This window comes from Xenia sp. Carnegie-2017, unplaced genomic scaffold (assembly GCF_021976095.1).
Source record: "Xenia sp. Carnegie-2017 unplaced genomic scaffold, XeniaSp_v1 HiC_scaffold_14, whole genome shotgun sequence".
Taxonomy (NCBI): Eukaryota; Metazoa; Cnidaria; class Anthozoa; order Malacalcyonacea; family Xeniidae; genus Xenia; species Xenia sp. Carnegie-2017.
The window spans coordinates 10,048,569-10,071,604 of NW_025813447.1; the positions used below are offsets into that span (position 1 = coordinate 10,048,569).

Below are 23,036 nucleotides of genomic sequence, written 5' to 3' on the forward strand. Positions count from 1 at the left end.
TATAGTTAAATAATTTATGAAGGAAAATATGATATTTATAACTCAAAAGAGAAAGGAGAAGATAGTTATGATTCTTATGAAATAATTTTCTGTTGCGCAATAGCTAATATTTTTTAAGAAGGGCCAGTATTTTCCCATTTGGTTCAGTTATTATCCAAGATTTTATCTATTTATTCTTTGTACTTAAAGTAGTCTATTCATGTTTGAGTTAGTCCACAATCAAAGAAAAGAAAACGCGGTTATATAAACACATTCTCGTGCATGAAAGGTAACCTAAGTTTCAACTGGTTCTTTTGACTTTACTAGATTTACTTTTCTAATCTAATTGAACGTTCTTTGTTATAATAATCAGCCTAATCCATAAACTTATCACTGAAAAGGAAAGCTCTTGAAATGATGATCTGCCAACTGACTTGATCATTTCTTTTGCTCTTAATACTCTGGTTTACGAGGAAAAAAGGCTTTTAAAATCCTTCTTCATTGGATGCCCATAAAATGAGCAAAAAGTTGCTAAAATATGCAACAACAAAACTTGCCCATTTTACTGCTCTCAAAACACGTCAACTTTCATCACATTTACTATAATCATGAATTCCAGTTTAATATCACTAAAAGAAAATTTAATTTAATTAAAAATATCTAGTATAAATGTTGATTTGGCAGAAATTAGTGCAAATGTTATACAGCTTTTAGAATATTATCCAATTATTAGAATATTACGATCACAGTTTCTGCTGAAAACAATTCATACACTTTAATAGCGTTGCGTGGAGTGTCATGATTTGTACGTCATTCATCTTGTCGCACAACACAATGTTCAGCCATTTCTTGTTTTCACCGCCGTCGGAAGCTCTAAGAAGTCTGTTTTAGTCGGAATGGCAGCAGAGACTTTTTCTTCATAATCCTTTCTTACAGAAGAAATCTCGCTGGTTTTACTGTCTTGAATCAATGAGCCAAGATCGTATATATGCCTACTTTCAGCCATGATGACTTCAAAATATAAATAAGCCAAATGCCATAGTCATGTAATTATAATTTTGAAGGTTTGAAGATTTATAACGCTGGCTCAAGTGCACCAGTCAGAATGAAATTTTGGTGTTCGTGGGCTTAAGTGCAACAGTCAGCAGCGATTTCCCACCGTGACGTAGGCTAAAAAACAATGAAATTCGTGACGTTTAGGTGGTTCACTCGGCCAAAGAGACTCGGGACTGTTGCACCAACTGGTGCACTTTTTTCCCCACCGTGACGTAGTGATTCACTATCTAGCCACCGTGACGTAGTGATTCACTATCTAGCCACCGTGACGTAGTAGTACAAATTCAGCTCAGTGTTGCTGATGATGAAACAAATTTTCGCCAAAAATGTCGACACATAAAAACGCCATATTTAGCGACGCATTTTTAAATAATGCGGCTGTAATCAATATGATACTCACATGTAAACAATCTACGAAGGCTTTTAACAATATTTCTCAATGATCAATGTACATCTGTTGTCAATATATTGTCAGTGTTAAGGTATTTAAAGCATTTAGAAACTATAAACGTTCCAATCTGATATATTTCTGGCATTTTGCTCGTATTGATTGTAAGTTATAATGTTGTGAAATATTCAATTTTATGACTGATGCACTCGCATCAGTTGCACCACCCTGGATCCGCCCCTGGTAGATACACTCGTTTAATTGTTTATTTACTATACAATTAATGTTTATTCATCCCTGAACCATTAAAGATGGCTCATCAAAACTCTGTAATCAACCAGTTTCATATTGAAGTATTTTATGTCGCTATTAAATTATAAACTGGCACTTAAAATCTTAAGATTTCTTACCCTTTAACAATTTTTTGCTTCACTTAATTAAGTTACTGTAAAATTTAAATCATAAAGAAGAATCTGAAAGCGTGGGCCCATAGCACAATTATTCTCTCATTATGCTCTCATATCCTGCACTATGGTCAGGCTGGCCTATCTTTCACTCAACTTGCTTAAAAAGTAAATATTTACATTGTTAATAATATCGCTCAATTAAACGATCCTACGTCGGCACATTATATTTTGACATAAACATTACTGAATTATCAATTTATCATGTTTTTTGAGTAATATGAAATGGGAAGAATTTACAGGTAGAATGAATTGTCGAAATGCCAAGTTACATAGCTATTTAATTGAGATGTATTGTTGATTTGTTTCTGGCAAATTCCGCGGTAAAATTTTCTTTTCGATTGTTTTTATATAGCTGGGCAACAAAGATGTGTCAAATTCTTTACGTGGCTATATTTTTAAAATAGGAAGAGCAAATACGCATTGTAGCGCTTGTTGTAGATTTTGATAATTTTTGTTTGTCATAGGTTATGGTGTGCTACGGTGTCTATATATCCATTTAACTATTTGCGTGTTACAAAATTTTAAAGGTACATTTATATCATTGTTGTCATTACTACAGCTAAAAACGATTGGATATGTATTATTTTTTTGACAATTTTGCATTCTTTATTAAAAAAATGAACTCCATGACTTGTTCGAGAACATAAAATTATTTGATAGCTATATAGAATTGCAAGTTAGTTAGTTACTATAAAAAAACAACTCGTCTGTTTGTGGAAATAAGTAATAAGTAATTCAGGCAGCTCATTTTCTCAAAATATTGCAAAGTCAGTTTTGACGCACTTCAATTCCAATGATGTTGTACGGAAATCACATTTCAGAAATCTATTACTGTGTATATAGCCTGTATGGGAAGAGTTTAAAGTGACTGCACAGTATTGCAAAGTCCGATTTGAATTGAGGCAATTGCATGAGTTCCAATGACGTTTTAGGGAAATTACATTTTTTTATAAAACAAAGACTTTATTGTGTTCACGAACTTTAATTTTGCTCTCATTAACGTATTTGTCATGGTGATTGACAATTTAAGTAGTTCTTAAGAACTGTAGAAAACTGAAATAAAGATAGTTATAAAATTATGGTGAAGTCTGCCGAAATGCATCGTGTCATTTTAATTTTATGTAATATCCTCATTTTGGTGTTCAACTGTTCTTTGAAGAACTACTCAATTGTCAATCACCACGACAAATACGCTAATCAATGCAAGAATTAAAATATTTTCTTAAATTGAAAACAAAAGACAGCAAAGCAAAGCATTTGAGCTTTTGCAAACGACAAAGTGACAATCTATTAACTGTTAAGCGGTAGCAAGCCATCTCAAGAGTTGCATGGTCATGCTCTGTAAGTTTTTAACACGATATCATTGTTGGTTTCCTAATGGATATTGTTTTTACAGTGAACAAACACCAAATTACGTACATAGCTGTGAAGGACTTGCTGCGGTTAACCGTTATAAACGCGACCCAAAAGTTAACGTCAATGTCGTTAATTCTTTTATGCTATCTTTTGGGTCTTGCTTTGTCAGTTGTTCAGTGTTGATTTATTTATAACTTATTCAATATATGCAATCAAACACTACATATTAGCATCGTTTTGTAATATGATTATTAGTTTTTATAACATCGATGTACGCCGGTGTATTGGCTTATTACACAAATAATATTCCGGTTATGCATCTTCATATTTTTCATTTGTTAAAGCAATGGTTTCTGTTTGTAGGCAGCGGTTAAAAATATTAACTTCTTGCACAACTCTCTTTTGTAGTTTAACGGATTTTTTTGAGACCGAAATCTAACCGAGATTGCAGGATATTTTTATTCATATATAAATCATGTATAATATTAAACAATCACTGTCGGGCACCATAAGATATTTTTTACCACTATGTGGATTAAGCTTGTGCATACGGCCTGGTTTTCATGTCTGTTCATAAGCATTTGATATTCATTTTGTCGTTTGCCGAAGAATAGACTGAGTAGTCTCCTTTGACCGCTTGCTGTCAGAAGAAGTTTTGTATTTTACTAAAGTAAAGTTTTCCATGTAACTAATCAGATCTACACAGAAATATTCGATGGATTTTCGCTTTCTAATATTTCGATATCATTGCTTATTTTAGTTGTTTATTGCAGCATGTCTTTGATATGCATTGACCTGTACATTACAGACAATGAAAATAATATATTCGCCCACGACTGCTGTCATGCTGGGTTATTATAAGGACACATACGTGCAAATATTGGTTGCTTTGTGTTTCGTGAGCATCTATGGTATTCTCATTCAGTAATTCAAACCATATTAGGCGCTAAATTTGTCTCTGGCATTATAGAAATGCTTTGAAAAGATAGCTTAGCTTTACTCGTAAAATATTTTAAATTTTGAATGTTTTCGTCCAACATTTCGTGTGAACGATCGGAATGCTACTGTAACAGTCTCAGACATTCCACACTACATTCGATACATAAGAACCTGAAGATAGAAATCTAGTTATGTTATCGTAGATATTAATTCAAGCTTGACTTATACAAAGATACTCTTAACACATGTATAGAATAAACAATTATCTATTGAGCTGCTAAAAAAAAAAAAAATTTGTGAAATTCCTTAATAGATAGTGTGATAAATTGTGCTTGATGTAAAAGAAACTGCAGGAAAACGTTTTTCGTCTGTAATTGTTGTAATTGTTGTAATTCGATCGGTGATGGACGTTTGCAGCAATTACAACTATAAGTGAACGCGCGTTGTCATTGTTGTAATTGTTGCAATTTAATCGCAGACAAATCGAGAGCTGTTCTAGAAGTTGAACTTGTCTAACTTTTACAACATTTACAACATAAGAAATTTACACGTGAACGATTATCGGTGATGGCAGTTCATCTTTACTTTCGAATTCTTGTACGATAAATGATCAAATTTGGTAACAGTAAGTATCACCTGAATTACAACAACTACAACTATTTATGAATAGGTAGTGTTGTAAATCATTTGTAATGTATCAAATCAGTTGGAATGTATCGAATCAGTTGGAATGTATCAAATCAGTTGGAATGTATCAAATCAGTTGGAAGGTATCGCTGATGAAATTACAGCAATTACAATTGTATGCGAAGTACGCTTAAACAGGCGATGACGAAATTGTCTGTACTGACTCATGCTCTAACTACACCTATGCGCGTTAAATGTCATATGCTATATCTTGCCAAAAGTTTTTTGCTCGAATTTGTACTCACAAAGGCAAGTGGGCTAAACAGACAAGTATTTTAGTAGAGTCGTCAAATTTTACTCTAAACCAAAACGAATTTATCGTTATATCTTCCCGAAATAATCTGTTGCAGTAGATGCAAATTTTGTATTGTTATGTGTATGTATAGTTTTGTATTTACTTATCTGATGAGATATTGTGTAAATGTGTACGTTATATTAATCATTGAAAATAAAGAAGACTATTTATCCAACCCCTATTAGTCTGATGATGTCTTTGGAATAAAGACAAAATATTACACAATCTGTTGTCTAAAACTCTTGTATCATTTTGATTATTAAGAAAACCCTATTAAAGTCTGCCATCGAAAATTTTATACTTATTAAAAAATGTTTTATTAAATCTTACAATGCTTTCCTTAAGGTGTGTAGAGTTATGGTTATTCAGAGACACGAATGTCTTCTAAATAACCACGAGAGAACTAAATGAAATATTTTAAGACTATATAATGATTACCTTTTCTTTTTCTTCAGTCCGTTCACTTTGGACTCATAAGCAAATTTCACTATAGACACTTTGTAAAATATGTATTTTTATACAGTGCGTACATTGTTAGTCGCCCACGTATTGCTGCAAATGACTTTTTTGCGTCATTGTTTCAATATCTCTTTGTATAGAGAGTTTTCGTAATAACCTCATCCTTGTCTGCACGGCGGACAACGTATATGTATGTTGAATTCCCAAATATTTTGCCAACAAAATTTGTTATTAAATCATTAGCGGATTCAGCGTTCGGCAAAATAAAGTTATATAGCTCAATTCGATTTTATATTCGAAAACTACTTTCAAAAACACTATCGGTTCGGAATTTCTAATGAATATAAGTTTACCAATGCACTTGCATCTAAAATGTTTGTAAACTTGTAACTATATTGTAAAAGGAGCTGCAGTAATTTATTTTTTGACGTACCCCGGTCCGGCACTGTTTTTATTAACAGCAAGCTAACTTGATTAGATCTTATGACGTATATTGGCTTATGTTAGAGTTACTGCAAATTAATTATCATTCAGTATTGCATGAGATCAGAGCTCCGCCCTACTGTGAGATAATGTTTGTCAGTTTTTTTTGTAAGATTTTAAATTCATGTGTTCCATTTTTATTATTTTAAAAAAGTATTCGCTGAAGAAATCATTACATTTACCAATATATAAACTGCCAATAATTTTACAACAACTGTAGTTTTGATTCACCCATTGCTTTTCTTTTTCCAATATGAGCGAGCGAACGATTTCTCACAATAATTTCGATTTTCTTTGGTTTGCTATTTTTTGACAGTCTTCAGTTGTTCTTGTATGTGCAGCCGAGTACTAAGTATGAATGAATCTCCAAGCGTCGGTTCTATTTATTTGCTCTACTTTTTGCTACCTGAAATGCGCTGTCAGATTAAGGATGATGTGTTTTTTTATGTCAGTTTCGACGGAAATTTTCAACCTGATTTTTTTCAGGTCAGGCCTGATCAGTGGCTACCTGATTTTTTTCATTACAGAAATATATTATTCACTCAAGCTTCATTCACAGTATGTTCATGTAATTTGTTACATTTTTGTTTTTTAATTAGAGTTTGGTGGTATAGTGGTTAGTGGTGTATAGTACCTGGTGTTATTACTATGGGGAAAGGTATTGTGTCTATATAAAGAAATCTATCTGTGCAAATATCTTTATTTTATTTTAAAACCCTTTCATTCTTAACTTGTAATCATTTGAAAATGCCGTGGCAAGTCAAGTAAAATTGACCATTAGCTCTAAATAGTTTTTTAAAAGACGGTTCGTTTCGTTGTAATCATACATTATTTTATGATGTAGCTACTGATCTGTTTTTCATTGGATTCGATAATTATGTTAAAATCTTGGAGTACATATGTTTGGTGTACAACATTATATCATACATTATCATACATGATATGCGCTAGGCAAGTTAATTTAGGTTATCTTTAGTAACGTTTTAGTTAGTATTGTGACGTTAACTAAACAATGAATATGGTTGCTTATGTGCATGTAATTATTTATCATAACATTTCGGTTTCGCATTGTGGTTTTACTATTGTGGTCAGTTTCGAATTATTTTTTGCTTAGTAACGTGAATGTGAACTAAAAACTAGAATTTTTCATCCATAATATCGAAAATATGATTGTTAAATGAAAGCGATTTAGCTTGATGTTTTGCCAATAAGTTTGAACAATTCTCCATGCAAACAATCGAGGTTCAAAACATTTTACTTAAATCTTTAACTAACTTTGGAGTAATTCCTCAGTCAATGATACCTGAAACTAAATTACTTTTTAATGGAAATTTAGCGTGGGTAATGTGACGGGGGGCGGATTTAGAGTGATGGGCGAAGCGGCGGCGCGCGCTTCCCCTTTGCCGGAAAAGTACCCAACAAATAGAATAATATAATACAAAATGACAGGCCAGTTACAGTTTCCAAACTAATTCAAAGGGTTCGGCTTCCTCTTTCATAATCTCTTGGAATCATGAAACATTTTATATGGTTGATTCAAATTACGGATTTAAACTTTGCGTTCTTCGCATATATTCATATTTTTGCCCTAAAATCATTACGGTGTTTTTCATCTGTGATTATTTCAAAAATAATCGGACAAAAAAGCTTTAATTTCTCTATCCTTAAGCCAATACTTGTATCCACAGCATCTTGGTGTCACGATGGAAAATGTGCGAGAATACAGAAGTTTCCATTTACCAAAAATTTGTACTTATCATTTACTCAACATTAAGACTCCAGACATTAGTCTCCATGAAAGGTGTTTAGTTTATTTTCTTTCAAATCCCGTTCATCCAGGTGTACACAAGCTATATTGCTCTGAATCTTCATATTTATAATTTGTGTTTTATATCACTGTAACAGAAATTTAAAGTAAACTCATTCGATAAATATCTTCATTAACAAGATATTCGTGCGAACGTAGCATAACTTCTAAATGTTTTTTCTTTATACATGTTTTCTAATAACCGTTTGATTGTGCTTCATTTATTCCTGTCTTGTTCCAAGCAGAAGTATGATCCAAAAACTACTGATTCTTAAACCATTTCTATCATAGTTTGCTGTCTTCTTACGCAGTCTTCACACTCTTCATTCTTTCCACAACTTTTTATCGAATACATTATTCCTTTCTTACGATGACACAGATTACAGTCCAGAATGAGTATTGAGATAAGGACAGTCGAGAGAATGAAGGCAACTAGCATCATTTTAGGTGATGTAATGTAAACAAATAATCCTTTATTTAGCACCCGGGGTCGACTTTCTGTAGAGAAATTTTATGGAAATAAGATCATGAAGCAAATCGTAAAAGATGTTTATTTTTAAATTTTTCTCAAAAGTTGTGCACATCTAATTACACACAGTACGCTTTTTGGTTAAATTTTTCAATCATAATTGAAAATTTTTTACCTGGATCACTGCTTCTGTTATTGGAAAGTGGACTTTTATGGACTTTTGTATTCCAAAAATTGCACGATGAGTGATTCCTGACAATTTCATATGGGGTTGAACCATCTAATGTTACTGTTTTGACAATCTTCATTTTCTCTGTTGCTTTGCAACCAGGCAAGCAATGAGTGAATGGGATAAAGAGATAATTTAAAAGAACCTTTGTATATTCACTGTGCAGATGAAAACGAGGTTGTGGATGCTTGCAATAGTCATTACATGTTCTCACGTTTGGTGGATTGTATTTTACTTTTGTTGTAAATTCTGTTTCGTTAACTGTAAACACAAAAGGAAAGGCGTTTCAAATTTAAATCTCAGTTTAAATTTCAATTAAATTCAGAAGTCCTTACTTTCGTTTGAAGATAGATTCTTGTGTTGATCGAAGTTCAAGGCTGTTGAGTTTGTACTCATGTAACAAGAAGTGTGATTATATACAACATATTTATAAAATTTTGTGTAGTTTTTTAAATCAGGAACGACAATCTCGACTTCTGTCCAAGTCATAGGTTGGGGCCAACATAATGAACATGTAGGATTTTTTTCTTTTTTGATGATACATCGTTGAACTTTAACATAATATGGCTCCCTGTCCTTGGGAATGTCAGTGAAGTTTTCATTATAAATTGAGACAACTTCTTGCTTCAGGACTGAAACAATAGAAAATGAATATTAACGTTAACTTTTTTTCATCGTGATTCAAATCATTACTTATTTTTGTACCTGTTTTTTCGATAGTAGCCTTGTTCTCTGTTTCACTATGCACAATCTTGCTCATGAACACTACACATATTATACATGTATATTTGAAATTGTTAAAGATACCTAAAAAAGACAAAGATTGTTTTTCAGAAAATTCATCGTTTAATGCTCATTACTGCACACGAGAACTGCTCATTTTATGAAGCATTTATTTTATCGTGAAAAAGTACAAGGGATTTTGGGTTATGGTGTGTTGTGTTTCAGTAAATCACCCAATTATATTATTAACAAAATAAATTCATTAATCGTAGATTTATGTCAACAAAAAAATTTGTCAACACAAATGAAAGTATCTTTAACTGTCATATTTATAAGAAATTGATGAAATAAGTTTTTTTGAAGACTAAATTGATGCATTTCTCCATCATTAAGAAACATGCGTTGCTCACCCATTTGTTCTCTTTTTTGCAAGCTGATTTCTCAAAGATATCTTGTACAATGTCAGGTGTATTGTCTCTCTTATAATTCACAACTTAGCTTCGCTTTTATAAATAATGAGTTCTGAAAGTCTTTTATACTCTAATTTCAATAGCATGGTTTTATAAACCTCAAAATTTAAGATTTTAACCACAATTGAGATGGAAAGTAGTCTTCAAAGACATCCTATATTTTGATAAGTACTATGAATATATTTGAACGGAATGTCATTCATATGTAATCATTATGTAGGTACTCTCATTTAATTGTTTATTTACTATACAATCAATGTTTATTCATCCCTGAACCATTGAAGATGGCTCGTCAAAACTCTGTAATGCAACCAGTTTTATATTGAAGTATTTTATGTCGCTATTAAATTATAAACTGGCACTTAAAATGTTAAGATTTCTTACTCTTTAACCATTTTTTGCTTCACTTAATTAAGTTACTGTAAAATTCAAATCATAAAGAAGAATCTGAAAGCGTGGGCCCATAGCATAATTATTCTCTCATTATTCTCTCATATCCTGCACTATGGTCAGGCTGGCCTATCCTTCTCTCAACTTGCTTAAAAAGTAAATATTTACATTGTTAATCATATCTCTCAATTAAACGATCCTACGTCGGCACATTATATTTTGACGTAAACATTACTGAATTATCAATTTATCATGTTTTGTGAGTAATATGAAATGAGAAGAATTTTTAGGTAGAATAAATTGTCAAAATGCCAAGTTACATAGCTATTTAATTGAGATGTAATTGTTGATTTGCTTCTGGAAAATTCCGCAGTAAATTTTTCTTTTCGATTGTTTTTATATAGCTGGGCAGCAAAGATGTGTCAAATTCTTTACGTGGCTATATTTTTAAAATAGGCGGAGCAAACACGCATTGTAGCGCTTCTTGTAGATTTTGATAATTTTTGTTTGTCATGGGTTATGGTGTGCTACGGTGGCTATATATCCATTTAACTATTTGCGTGTTACAAAATTTTAAAGGTACATTTATATCATTGTTGTCATTACTACAGCTAAAAACGATTGGATATGTATTATTTTTTTGACAATTTTGCATTCTTTATTCAAAAAATGAACTCCATGACTTGTTCGAGAACATAAAATTATTTGATAGCTATATAGAATTGCAAATTAGTTAGTTACTATATAAAAAACAACTCGTCTGTTTTTGGAAATAAGTAATAAGTAATTCAGGCAGCTCATTGCTCTCAAAATATTGCAAAGTCAGCTTTGAACGCAATTCAGTTCCAATGATGTTGTAGGGAAATCACATTTCAGAAATCTATTACTGTGTATATAGCCTGTATGGGAAGAGATTAAAGTGACTGCACAATATTGCAAAGTCAGATTTGAATTTAGACAATTGCATGAGTTCCAATGACGTTTTAGGGAAATTACATTTTTTTTATAAAACAAAGACTTTATTGTGGTCACGAACTTTAATATTGCTCTGATTAACGTATTTGTCTTGGTGAACGACAATTTAAGTAGTTCTTAAGAACTGTAGAAAACTGAAATAAAGATAGTTATAAAATTATGGTGCAGTTTGCCGAAATGCATCGTGTCATTTTAATTTTATGTAATATCCTCATTTTGGTGTTCAACTGTTCTTTGAAGAACTACTCAATTGTCAATCACCACGACAAATACGCTAATCAATGCAAGAATTAAAATATTTTCTTAAATTGAAAACAAAGACAGCAAAGCAAAGCATTTGAGCTTTGCAAACGACAAAGTGACAATCTATTAACTGTTAAGCGGTAGCCTAGCCATCTCAAGAGTTGCATGGTCATGCTCTGTAAGTTTTAACACGATATCATTGTTGGTTTCCTAATGGATATTGTTTTACAGTGAACAAACACCAAAATACGTACATAGCTGTGAAGGACTTGCTGCGGTTAACTGTTATAAACGCGACCCAAAAGTTAACGTCAATGTCGTTAATTCTTTCATGCTATCTTTGGGTCTTGCTCTGTCAGTTGTTCAGTGTTGATTTATTTACAACTTATTCAATATATACAATCAAATACTACATATTAGCATCGTTTTGTAATATGATAATTAGTTATTATAACATCGATGTACGCCGGTACTTATTACACAAATAATATTCCGGTTATACATCTTCATATTTTTCATTGTTAAAGCAATTGTTTCTGTTTGTATGCAGCGGTTAAAATATTAACTTCTTGCACAACTCTCTTTCGTAGTTTAAGGGATTTTTTGAGACCGAAATCAAACTGAGATTGCAGGATATTTTTACTCATATATAAATCGTATAATATTAAACAATCACTGTCGGGCACCGTAAGATATTTTTACCACTATGTGGATTAAGCTTGTGCATACGGCCTGGTTTTCATGTCTGTTCATAAGCATTTGATATTCATTTTGTCGTTTGCCGAAGAATAGACTGAGTAGTCTCCTTTTGACGGCTTGCTGTCAGAAGAAGTTTTGTATTTTACTAAAGTAAAGTTTTCCATGTAACTAATCAGATCTACACATAAATACTGATGGTTTTCCTTTCTAATGTTTCGATATCATTGCTTATTTTAGTTATTTATTGCAGCATGTCTTTGATATGCATTGACCTGTATATTACAGACAATGAAAATAATATATTCGCCCACGACTGCTGTCATGCTATTCATTTTGTCGTTTGCCGAAGAATAGACTGAGTAGTCTCCTTTTAACCGCTTGCTGTCAAAAGTCTCCTTTTGACCGCTTGCTGTCAGAAGAAGTTTTGTATTTTACTAAAATAAAGTTTTCTATGTAACTAATCAGATCTACACATAAATATTCGATGGGTTTTCCCTTTTTAATGTTTCGATATCATTGGTAATTTTAGTTATTTATTGCAGTATGTCTTTGATATGCATTGACCTGTACATTACAGACAATGAAAATAATATATTCGCCCACGACTGCTGTCATGCTGGGTTATTATAAGGACAAATATTGGTTGCTTTGTGTTTCGTGAGCGTCTATGGTATTCCCATTCAGTAATTCAAACCATATTAGGAGCTAAATTTATCTCTGGCATTATAGAAATGCTTTGAAAAGATAGTTTAGCTTTACTCGTAAAATATTTTAAATTTTGAATGTTTTCGTCCAAGATTTTGTGTGAACGATCGGAATGTTACTGTAACAGTCTCAGACATTCCACACTACATTCGATACATAAGAACTTGAAGATAGAAATCTAGCTATGTTATCGTAGATATTAATTCAAGCTTGACTTATACAAAGATACTCTTAACACATGTATACAATTAAACAATTATCTCTTGAGCTGCTAAAAGAATAAAAATTTGCGAACTTCCTTAATTGGTAATGTCATAAAGAGTGCATGATTTAAAAGAAACTGCAGGAAAACGTTTTTCGTCTGTCAGCACCAACTTTACCATAAAGCCTAGTTCACATATAGTTGTAATTGTTGTAATTCGATCGGTGATGAACGTTCGCAGCAATTACAACTATAAGTAAACGCACGTTGTCATTGTTGTAATTGTTGTAATTTAATCGCAGACAAATCGAGAGCTGTTCAAGAAGTTGAACTTGTCCAACTCTTACAACATTTACAACATAAGAAATTTACACGTGAACGATTATCGGCGATGGCAATTCATCTTTACTTTCGAATTCTTGTACGATAAATGATCAAATTTGATACGAGTAAGTATCACCTGAATTACAACAACTACAACTATTTATGAATAGGTAGTGTTGTAAATCATTTGTATTGTATAAAATCAGTTGGAATCCGAATGTATAAAATCATTTGAAATGGATGAAATCAGTTGGAATGTATCAAATCAGTTGGAGTGTATCGAATCAGTTGGAATGTATCATATCAGTTGGAATGTATCGCTGATGAAATTACAGCAATTAGAATTGTATGCAAAGTACGTTTAAACAGGCGATGACGAAATTGTCTGTAATGAGTCATGCTCTAACTACACCTATGCGCGTTAAATGTCATATGCTATATCTTGCCAAAAGGTTTTTTTGCTCGAATTTGTACTCACAAAGGCAGGTGGGCTAAACAGACAAGTATTTTAGTAGAGTCGTCAAATTTTACTCTAAACCAAGACGAATTTGTCGTTATATCTTCCCGAAATAATCTTTTGCTGTAGATGCAAATTTTGTATTGTTATGTGTATGTATACTTTCGTATTTACTTATCTGATGACATATTGTGTAAATGTATACGTAATATTAATCATTGAATATGAAGAAGACTATTTATCCATCCCCTGTTAGTCTGATGATGTCTTTGGAATAAAGACAAAATATTACACAATCTGTTGTCTATAACTCTTGTATCATTTTGATTATTAAGAAAACGAGATGTCTGTTTTCGGAATTTGTTTTATTTTATTTTACTTAAAATTGTCTGCTTGTCCTGGTTATTAATCCCCTATTTATCTTACCAAAACATTGATTAAACAAAAAGAAACCGTTGACTAACATAGGTGGGGTTTCCTTTGAAATACGCATAAATCACTACAATATCACAGAAACGAACTGTTGAAATTCTTAACATATTAATGTTCAATAAAATACTTTATTATAGACAACCCTATTAAAGTCTGCCATCGAAAATTTTACACTTATTAAAAAATGTTTTATTAAATCTTACAATGCTTTCCTTATGGTGTGTAGAGTTATGGTTATTTAGAGACACGAATGACTTCGAAATAACCACGAGAGAACTAGATGAAATATTTAAGACTAAATAATGATTACCTTTTGCTTTTTCTTCAGTCCGTTCACTTTACACTCGCAAATTTAACTATAACACTTTGTAAAATAGGTATTTTTATACAATACGTACATTGTTAGTCACGCACTCATTACTGCAAATGACGTTTTTTGCGTCATTGTTTCATTATCTCTTTGTATAGAGAGTTTTTGTAATAACGTCATCCTTGTTTGCACGGCGGAAAACGTCTATGTATGTTGAAGTTCCAAATATTTTTTGCCGACAAAATTTGTTTTTAAATCATAAGCGGACTAAGCGTTCGGCAAAATAAAGTTATATAGCTCAATTCGATTTTATATTCGAAAAATACGTTCAAAAACACTATTGGTTCGGAATTTCTAATGAATATAAGTTTACCAATGCACTTGCATCTAAAATGTTTGTAAACTTGTAAATATATTGTAAAAGGAGCTGCAGTAATTTATTTTTTGACGTACCCCGGTCCGGCACTGTTTTTATTAATAGCAAGCTAACTTGATTAGATCTTATGACGTATATTGGCTTATGTTAGAGTTACTGCAAATTAATTATCATTCAGTATTGCATGAGATCAGAGCTCCGCCCTACTGTGAGATAATGTTTGTCAGTTTTTTTTGTAAGATTTTAAATTCATGTGCTCCATTTTTATTATTTTAAAAAAGTATTCGCTGAAGAAATCATTACATTTACCAATATATAAACTGCCGATAATTTTACAACAACTGTAGTTTTGACTCACCCATTGCTTTTCTTTTTCCAATATGAGCGAGCGAACGATTTCTCACAATAATTTCGATTTTCTTTGGTTTGCTATTTTTTGACAGTCTTCAGCTGTTCTTGTATGTGCAGCCGAGTACAAAGTATGAATGAATCTCCAATTGTCAGTCTATTTATTGCTCTACTTTTTGCTAACTGGAATCTTCCAGTTTGTTCGAAAGGAGTGAAAGTTCTTCCTTGCCTCCGAAATGCGCTGTAAGAATAAGGATGATGTGTTTTTATGTGCTAACCGCAAGTCAGTTTCGACGGAAATTTTCATGTTGTTTCAGAAAAATGTTTTTGAAAGCATTCAGTCCAAAACATAAAATCTTTTCGTAAAACATGTGTGGCTACCTGATTTTTTTCATTACAGAAATATATTATTCACTCAAGCTTCATTCACAGTATGTTCATGTAATTTGTTACATTTTGTTTTTAAATAGAGTTTGGTATAGTGGTTAGTGGTGTATAGTACCTGGTGTTATTACTATGGGGAAAGGCATTGTGTCTATATAAAGAAATCTGTCTGTGTAAATATCTTTATTTTATTTTAAAACCCTTTCATTCTTAACTTGTAATCATGTCAAAATGCCGTGGCAAGTCAAGTAAAATTGACCATTAGCTTTAAATAGTCTTTTAAAAGACGGTTCGTTTTGTTGTAATCATACATTATTTTATGATGTAGCTACTAATCTGTTTTCAGTGGATTCGATAATTATGTTAAAATCTTGAGTACATATGTTTGGTGTACAACATTATATCATACATTATCATACATGATATGCGCTAGGCAAGTTAATTGAGGTTATCTTTAGTCACGTTTTAGTTAGTATTGTGACGTTAACTAAACAATGAAAATGGTTGCTTATGTGCATGTAATTATTTATCATAACAGTTCGGTTTCGCATTGTGGTTTTATTATTGTGGTCAGTTTCGAATTATTTTTGCTTAGTAACGTGACTGTGAACTAAAACTAGAATTTTCATCCACAATATCGAAAATGTGATTGTTAAATGAAAGCGATTTAGCTTGATGTTTTGCCAATAAGTTTGAAGAATTCTCCATGCAAACAATCGAGGCTTAAAACATTTTACTTAAATCTTTAACTAGCTTTGGAGTAATTCCTCAGTCAATGATACCTGAAACTAAATTAATTTTAGTTGCAATTTGGGGTAATGACGGGGTGGATTTAGTGATGGGCGAAGCGGCGGCGCGCGCCTTTGCCGAAAAACTAACAAATAGAATAATATAATACAAAATGATTAGTACGAAGTGGTTTTTTTGGAACATAGAAATATATGATGTAGAATAAAATTGTTATTAAGAATGTTAGTTTGCTTTGAGATTGAGGAAGTAATTTTCATTGCTAACATCTCTATGTTCTCAAAGTACTACAGTCAGTCGAGGTCGTTCGGTGCATAAATGTTTAGATTTGAAGTTTTAATGTCAATTTAATTTCATCGATGTTGTAGGTAAAATATATCTAAAAATTTAATGTCAAGCACGTAGAGATTTTCAGCGAATTACGCAATGTGTTAACATAAAATGTGTTAAATTAATCTCTTGAAAAAATTCATCGAATGTACAAACATCAAGTGTGTTAACCATAAAGTCACTTATTACAGGGTAAATTGATAAGTTTTAACTCATTGGATTGTTCTTCTACTTTTCCTCATTTCTTATTAGTTGTATTTCTAAATAAATTGTTTGATAAATTTTTTCCTGTTTCTTTCGACTTTTTTACGGAAATGTAACACTTGACTTTTATATTACGTACATAATGCGCATTCTAATTAGTTGCCTTGATATTTTGTCAAATGCCATGCATAATGTATACTACCCACGTATAATTGATGTTTTCAGGACATCTAAATAAGACAAAAAGTCTTGCATTAAAGAAATATATATCCATCAAAACACAAGAATTAAAATTGATGTCATTTGACAAAGTCGTCGCTATCAACGAAATTAGTTGATGTTGTATTCTAATATAATATGAGCCCAACAATAATTTTAAACATATCATAAACAATTTGGTTTTATGAAATTTATTTAAAGAGTGACGTTTAGTTTTACTCAAGATATTTCAGACTAATTAGGTGTCTTGAGTAAAATGTCTTGACCAATTAGGTGTCTTCAGACTAACTAGATGTCTTGGGTAAAGACGAAACGTCACTCTTTTAATAAATTTCATAAAACCAAATTGTTTTTGTCTATGTTTAAAATTATTTGTTGGGCTCTAATATTTATATTGAGAATTGTTTCCACCTGGCACTTCGTTGGCAACAATATTGATGCTGTAATATTTATTTAAGTAGTACATGAAACGAGTTTTGGAGAGTGCGTACGTAATTAATATTCTCCACGGAGGCAATAATGCAATTAAAATAGTTAGGAAAACACGGCAATTTTATGACCTGTGACATAAGTGGTACGTTGCAAGCTGACGATTTCAAGCTTGTCAATTGTTTATACATCATCGGCTGCCTAGAAATCACTTAACGCTTCTTTAGAATCGATTTATCCAAATATATTCCTTGATTCACAGCTGTAGGCAATGTTTGTCATCACGTGTGCGATGGTCATTGATATCGCGTGTCTTCGACGTATGTATTGGTCTTAACAGGCTAATATTTTCACAATTTCGGCAAGTTTCACCAAAAAACGACAGGTCACTAACACAAAACAGTAATAAAGTGAATGGTTGAACCCCGGGAGTATCATAACATGTTTGTGAATGAAGATCAGCCAGGTTAGTTGAGTCCTGAGGAGAACTGTTGGTATTGATGTAGACTGACGTTTCGACAACCTTAGCGGTACTCATCTTCAGAGTCAACTTAACTCTGACTGACGTCAGCTTTTTATAATAAGCATGACAGACGTAGCTATGATTTTTCAACACGGCCATCGCGAAAGTAATGGTAAGGGTGATTACTCTCGACGTTTCGTCTTCAACTTCAGCCGTTTTAAATTTAGAGCTAAGCTGCTAAGCCACTAGAAGGCTTTTGAGTTTTCCAATTTCTACAATTATACTTCATCATATAGCGAGGAGGGAAACGTATGAAATTTTTTGCAGACATTTTATCAGAGAATTTTTCACTCTTACTGAATTTTACGTTGCTGTTACATAATTTGTAGTACATTGCTATTTACGATTAAATGTACTGAAACTAACCAATAACAGTTGAGTGTCATTTCTTGCTCCATGACGACATGTGCTACGTGCAACTGTTAAATTGTTAATTACTTATATTACTAACTCGTCGCCCGTGCTGACTCATCATCTCTGCTGATGGCCTATCACTTTACTCTTAGTTTAGGAGGTAGCACTGCGCATACGCAGAAATGCTCTCGCGCATGCGCAGATCCTATCTCGCAAAATATTGGAGTTACGGCGATTTTCAATAGCTCATTCGAAAGGGCTCGTCGAGAGCTTTCAGATGAGCTAAATGCGATCGCCGTAGCTCCAGTAGTTTAGGAGATAGCACTGCGCATGTGCAGAATTACTTTGCGCGTGCGCATATCCTATCTCGCAAAATATTGGAGTCACGGCGATTTTCAATAGCTCATTCGAAAGGGCTCGTCGACAGCTTTCACATGAGCTAAAGATCATCGCCGTAGTCCCAGTAGTTTAGGAAATAGCACGGCACAGAAATTTCCCTGCGCATGCGCAGATCCTGTTGTGCAAAATATTGGAGTTACGACGAATGTTCGAGAGTCACTTATCAGTGTTAAAACAGGTAAGTTTTAATTGATTGGATTGTTCTTTTACTTTTTGTTTATTCGATTTTTGTTGTATTCGAAATAAATATTTTAATAAGTTTTTTCCTGTTTCTTTCAATTTATGTAACCGTATAACCCAACAAATAAAACTATACTTGAAAGGTCAAATTATGCCATGCACATTAAAGTTACATCAATTACTATATGTGTATGCTAAGAAGCAGCCTTTAGTGATTTTTGGCATTCATAAAGTTAAGCATGTTCATAATCTTATTCCGAGATTATTTTCCACTCCTAGATGTTTCATGGTTTCATTCCAGATTTTGTTGCTTGAACGAAATATCTTATTTCCAAACGTTTAATTCCAAATATTAATGACTCCATCTCTATCAGCAGTTGCGATGCACCATTCATTGCCATCGTCATGCAGAGCAATTGTCGTAACACCTTTCATGTGAGGAGTTGTTCTGTATGTGAAATAAAATACATTTCTGAGGTGGGGTCGACTTTTGCATTCTTTAATATTAATATTCATAAGTTTAGTAACTTTTTTTGCGATGTAAGAAAGGATCAAGTCGTCTTAACAACAGCATGCAGAAAATCCTACTCGATACTTAAATTATTTTTAAAAATAACTGCCTTTACTCACCAATACACTTTTCAGTATTTTTTCATGCTCTCTCTATATATAGGAGTGCATTTCTCAAATTCATCAAAAGTGAAGGAAAGTTAAAACGTACGGTAATCAAAGCAATTCTTGGGTTGCAAGCTACGTCATAGTCGCAATGCTGGATGATTTTAACAAAGGATTTTCTTATTTACAATCCAAATTTCATCCAACATGGCCAGCATTCCATTGTTCTCTTACTCTCAGGAGGATATTTGCAACCCACCAATAAGCAAACAGTGACAGCATTTCAATAGAATAATACGAATGAATTTCATATTAATAACTCTATTGAACTCATTAACAATTCTTTATGCATATGTATTGTATAAAGCAGAAGTGTTCATGCTCTCTAGCATTGCTAAACAATAACTACCTTCACTTGAGAATTAAGAGATACAATGACTTTGATAATTCGCCAATTGGTAATCTGTGAGTACAATAATTGAAGTTTACGCCATGCAGTCGAATGCTTCATTTTGGGTTTCAATAATGACGAGGATGGGACACAGAAGCACGCTGCTGTTTTCAATTACAAACGTGTAAGTAATGTACTTTTACCGAGATTTTGAAAGCGTTTTGCAGAAGAGGTTAATAAAGAATGCTGTAACTTAAAGAAGGTACCGAATATAAAGATAAATTTTAATTATCGTGAAAGTGTACTGACATTAAAATGTTTGATACGAGGATAAGTGTGTATTGAGTATATATGACAGCTGCTGCTGCGCTTTGAGGTTTTTCTATTACATATCGACTGTTTTTTAGTGTATAGTCTTCATATTTTTGAATAATGAGTGACTCTATACAGAACAGAATCATTTATATATTCGCTGTGATTATCTAATATATTTGCTGCCATTGTTTGCATATTCTTAGGGTAACCCCAACTGTTTCCTTTGCTTCAAGACAAGGTGAAATTTATATAGGGTGTGCGAGTACTTAAAGATAATTGTATGAGCCCAAAATTCTGCTACTTAACTAGCTCCCTCGAATTCAACCATTGTCGCCCCGAAATCCCGATGCAATTTCCCTGAAATCCAGTTACAATATTAAGCCCTTAATAACCGAGCTTGAGTTCTTTACGGAGAAATATCGGACTGATGTCTTCTTGTACAGACCGAGCCTGTAGGGCGAGGTTTGTAGAAAAAGACAAAGGTCTGATATTTCTCAGTAAAGACTGAGAAAGTGAGGTTATTAAAAAGATTATTACATGGCATTATTTCACCTGAAACAAAGCTTGCTTTCTTTCACGTCCTTGCTGTTTTTACGGGTTGGCTTTCACTTTTCTAGTTTTCGTCCATAAAAAATTAATCGTTTCAAATTGTATCGTCTGGATAGTTTAACTGTTTTCCAAGTGTTTTTCCTTCGAATCACATTCGTAAGTAGTTTTTTGTTTCGTTTATTTTGCGTTTTGCTCTGCATTACGAAGTTTCTTTACATTTGACAGTAAAACTATGTGTTTCGGACCATGGTCGATTACGGGAAAATAATGGACTGGCAAAAATGTTTCTGAGCCAATCAAAGCGCGCCATGTTTCTGTAAGTGACGCTTGCCATATAATAATCAATTAAAGTCTTCTAAATCCTTTTTTGCTTAACTCGTATTCTTAATGCATTGGTTGATCAGTTCTTCAAAAACGTCAGTTTTGCGATCATGTCTTTTTGATTGAATGTCTGAACGACTGCCTCAAAACCTCAACAAATCATTTCATTTTTACAAACCTTCGATTAGGCACACAATTATCTGTCATCGTAGCCCAAAGTGTGATTTTGTTGTCTTCGGACAGCCCAATAATTACCATTCCGTCTGGTGTTATAGCTATGTTCTGTAAAATAAAGTTCACTAAATTTGTCATCTGTTTTTTCGCATATGAAACACATAAGCAAAAACTTTGAATTTTGCGTTTAGATTCCACCATTTTTCTCGGCATCAAATATCAACATTACAGAAGTAGTAATTTACGTGTTTATTGCAGGATATATACCCGAATCTCTCTACCGTTGTCAGCTTCCAAGACCTTCTCTACCACATAAGATGTTGTGTTCCACACACTCACAAAATTTCCTGGACCTGATATACTCATCATGTGACCTTCTAGAGGTGAGTGACACAGTTTCTTGACAGCCCCTACAGAGTCGTCTAGTATCATTGCACATGCGCCAGTCTCTGTCTGCCATATTCTAATTGTTGTGTCGTGGGAAGTGCTCGCTAAATAATGACCGTCGGGAGAAAATTTTATATCGTTAACGGCATCGCGATGTCTTTTGGCTAGAAAGTGCTTTTCACTATACGCGACATAATTAATAATTTTTAACTTGTTTGTGGTTATCATTTGTTGTGATTGGCAAATTATAGATACATTCCTAAGTCATTTATCACTAATCAATTTAGTCAAAATACTGTCTAGCTCTTCAGAATTGAGACAGTTAAACGACTTTTGTGACCTTCAATGCGAGACAGGTCAAGTGAGTTTGACGTTTTATACAACGTTTTAAAATGCAACAAAGTTAAATTTGTTTGATGATTCGGCGTCATTCTTGTGTGTCATTTATTAATTCGTTGAGGGCGAAACGGTCCATTCCTTTGCTTTATTTTTGAATTGCAAGAATTAAAAATCGTCCGCCATATTAACATTTTGCACGTGTTATTCTTTGGTAATCAGCATAAAATTAGCAATGATTTAGCTACTGATCTATTTATTTAATGACCAACCATTTATATAAAATTTAAATCAACTTCAATGAAACTCAATATAACTATCTTTTAAACATATAATTAAATAATTTATGAAGGAAAATATGATATTTATAACTCAAAAGAGAAAGGAGAAGATAGTTATGATTCTTATGAAATAATTTTCTGTTGCGCAATAGCTAATATTTTTTAAGAAGGGCCAGTATTTTCCCATTGGTCCCAGGCCCTACTCTGGCTTCGTGACGCACGCCACTGATACGCTGGACATAAGACGGAATATCGGCTACGTTAATTGCGGTGCAAATAACAAACGTTTTATCTAAAAATAACAATTTCGTTGCAACTACCTTTGCAAATAAAAAGTTGCTTGTTCCCTAAAACACTTGAATTGATTTGGTCATTATTGCATTTGGTTCAGTTATTATCCAAGATTTTATCTATTTACTCTTTGTACTTAAAGTAGTCTATTCATGCTTGAGTTAGTCCACAATCAAAGAAAATAAAACGCGGTTATATAAACACATTTTCGTGCATGAAAGGTAACCAAAGTTTCAACTGGTTCTTTTGACTTTACTAAATTTACTTTTCTAATCTAATTGGACGTTCTTTGTTATAATAGTCAGCCTAATCCATAAACTTATCACTGAAAAGGAAAGC

The 23,036-nt window shown here is 32.7% G+C and overlaps 1 protein-coding gene and 1 long non-coding RNA gene across 4 annotated transcripts in view; one reads left to right on the forward strand and one right to left on the reverse strand.

Moving 5' to 3' along the window:
- The first annotated feature begins 697 nt into the window (after positions 1-697).
- Positions 698-3,980, forward strand: LOC124433724. Its single transcript, XR_006944585.1, has 2 exons — positions 698-762; positions 3,923-3,980. It is a non-coding gene; the product is annotated as an uncharacterized LOC124433724 (long non-coding RNA).
- A 3,920-nt stretch (positions 3,981-7,900) lies between these two features.
- Positions 7,901-23,036, reverse strand: part of LOC124435558 — a 59,708-nt gene continuing 44,572 nt past the window's right edge. Inside the window, exons 1-5 of one of the 3 annotated variants that reach the window (XM_046985558.1) lie at positions 15,230-15,397; positions 9,320-9,421; positions 8,950-9,246; positions 8,561-8,875; positions 7,901-8,414 (exon numbers count right to left, since the gene is read on the reverse strand). In XM_046985558.1, the coding sequence (XP_046841514.1) occupies positions 8,188-8,414; positions 8,561-8,875; positions 8,950-9,246; positions 9,320-9,374 (894 nt within the window). In that variant the 5' untranslated portion in view covers positions 9,375-9,421; positions 15,230-15,397 and the 3' untranslated portion in view covers positions 7,901-8,187. Of the gene's footprint in view, positions 8,415-8,560; positions 8,876-8,949; positions 9,247-9,319; positions 9,422-9,747; positions 9,827-15,229; positions 15,398-23,036 lie in introns of those variants that run through there. The other 2 variants (XM_046985556.1, XM_046985557.1) reach the window with 2 other exon arrangements.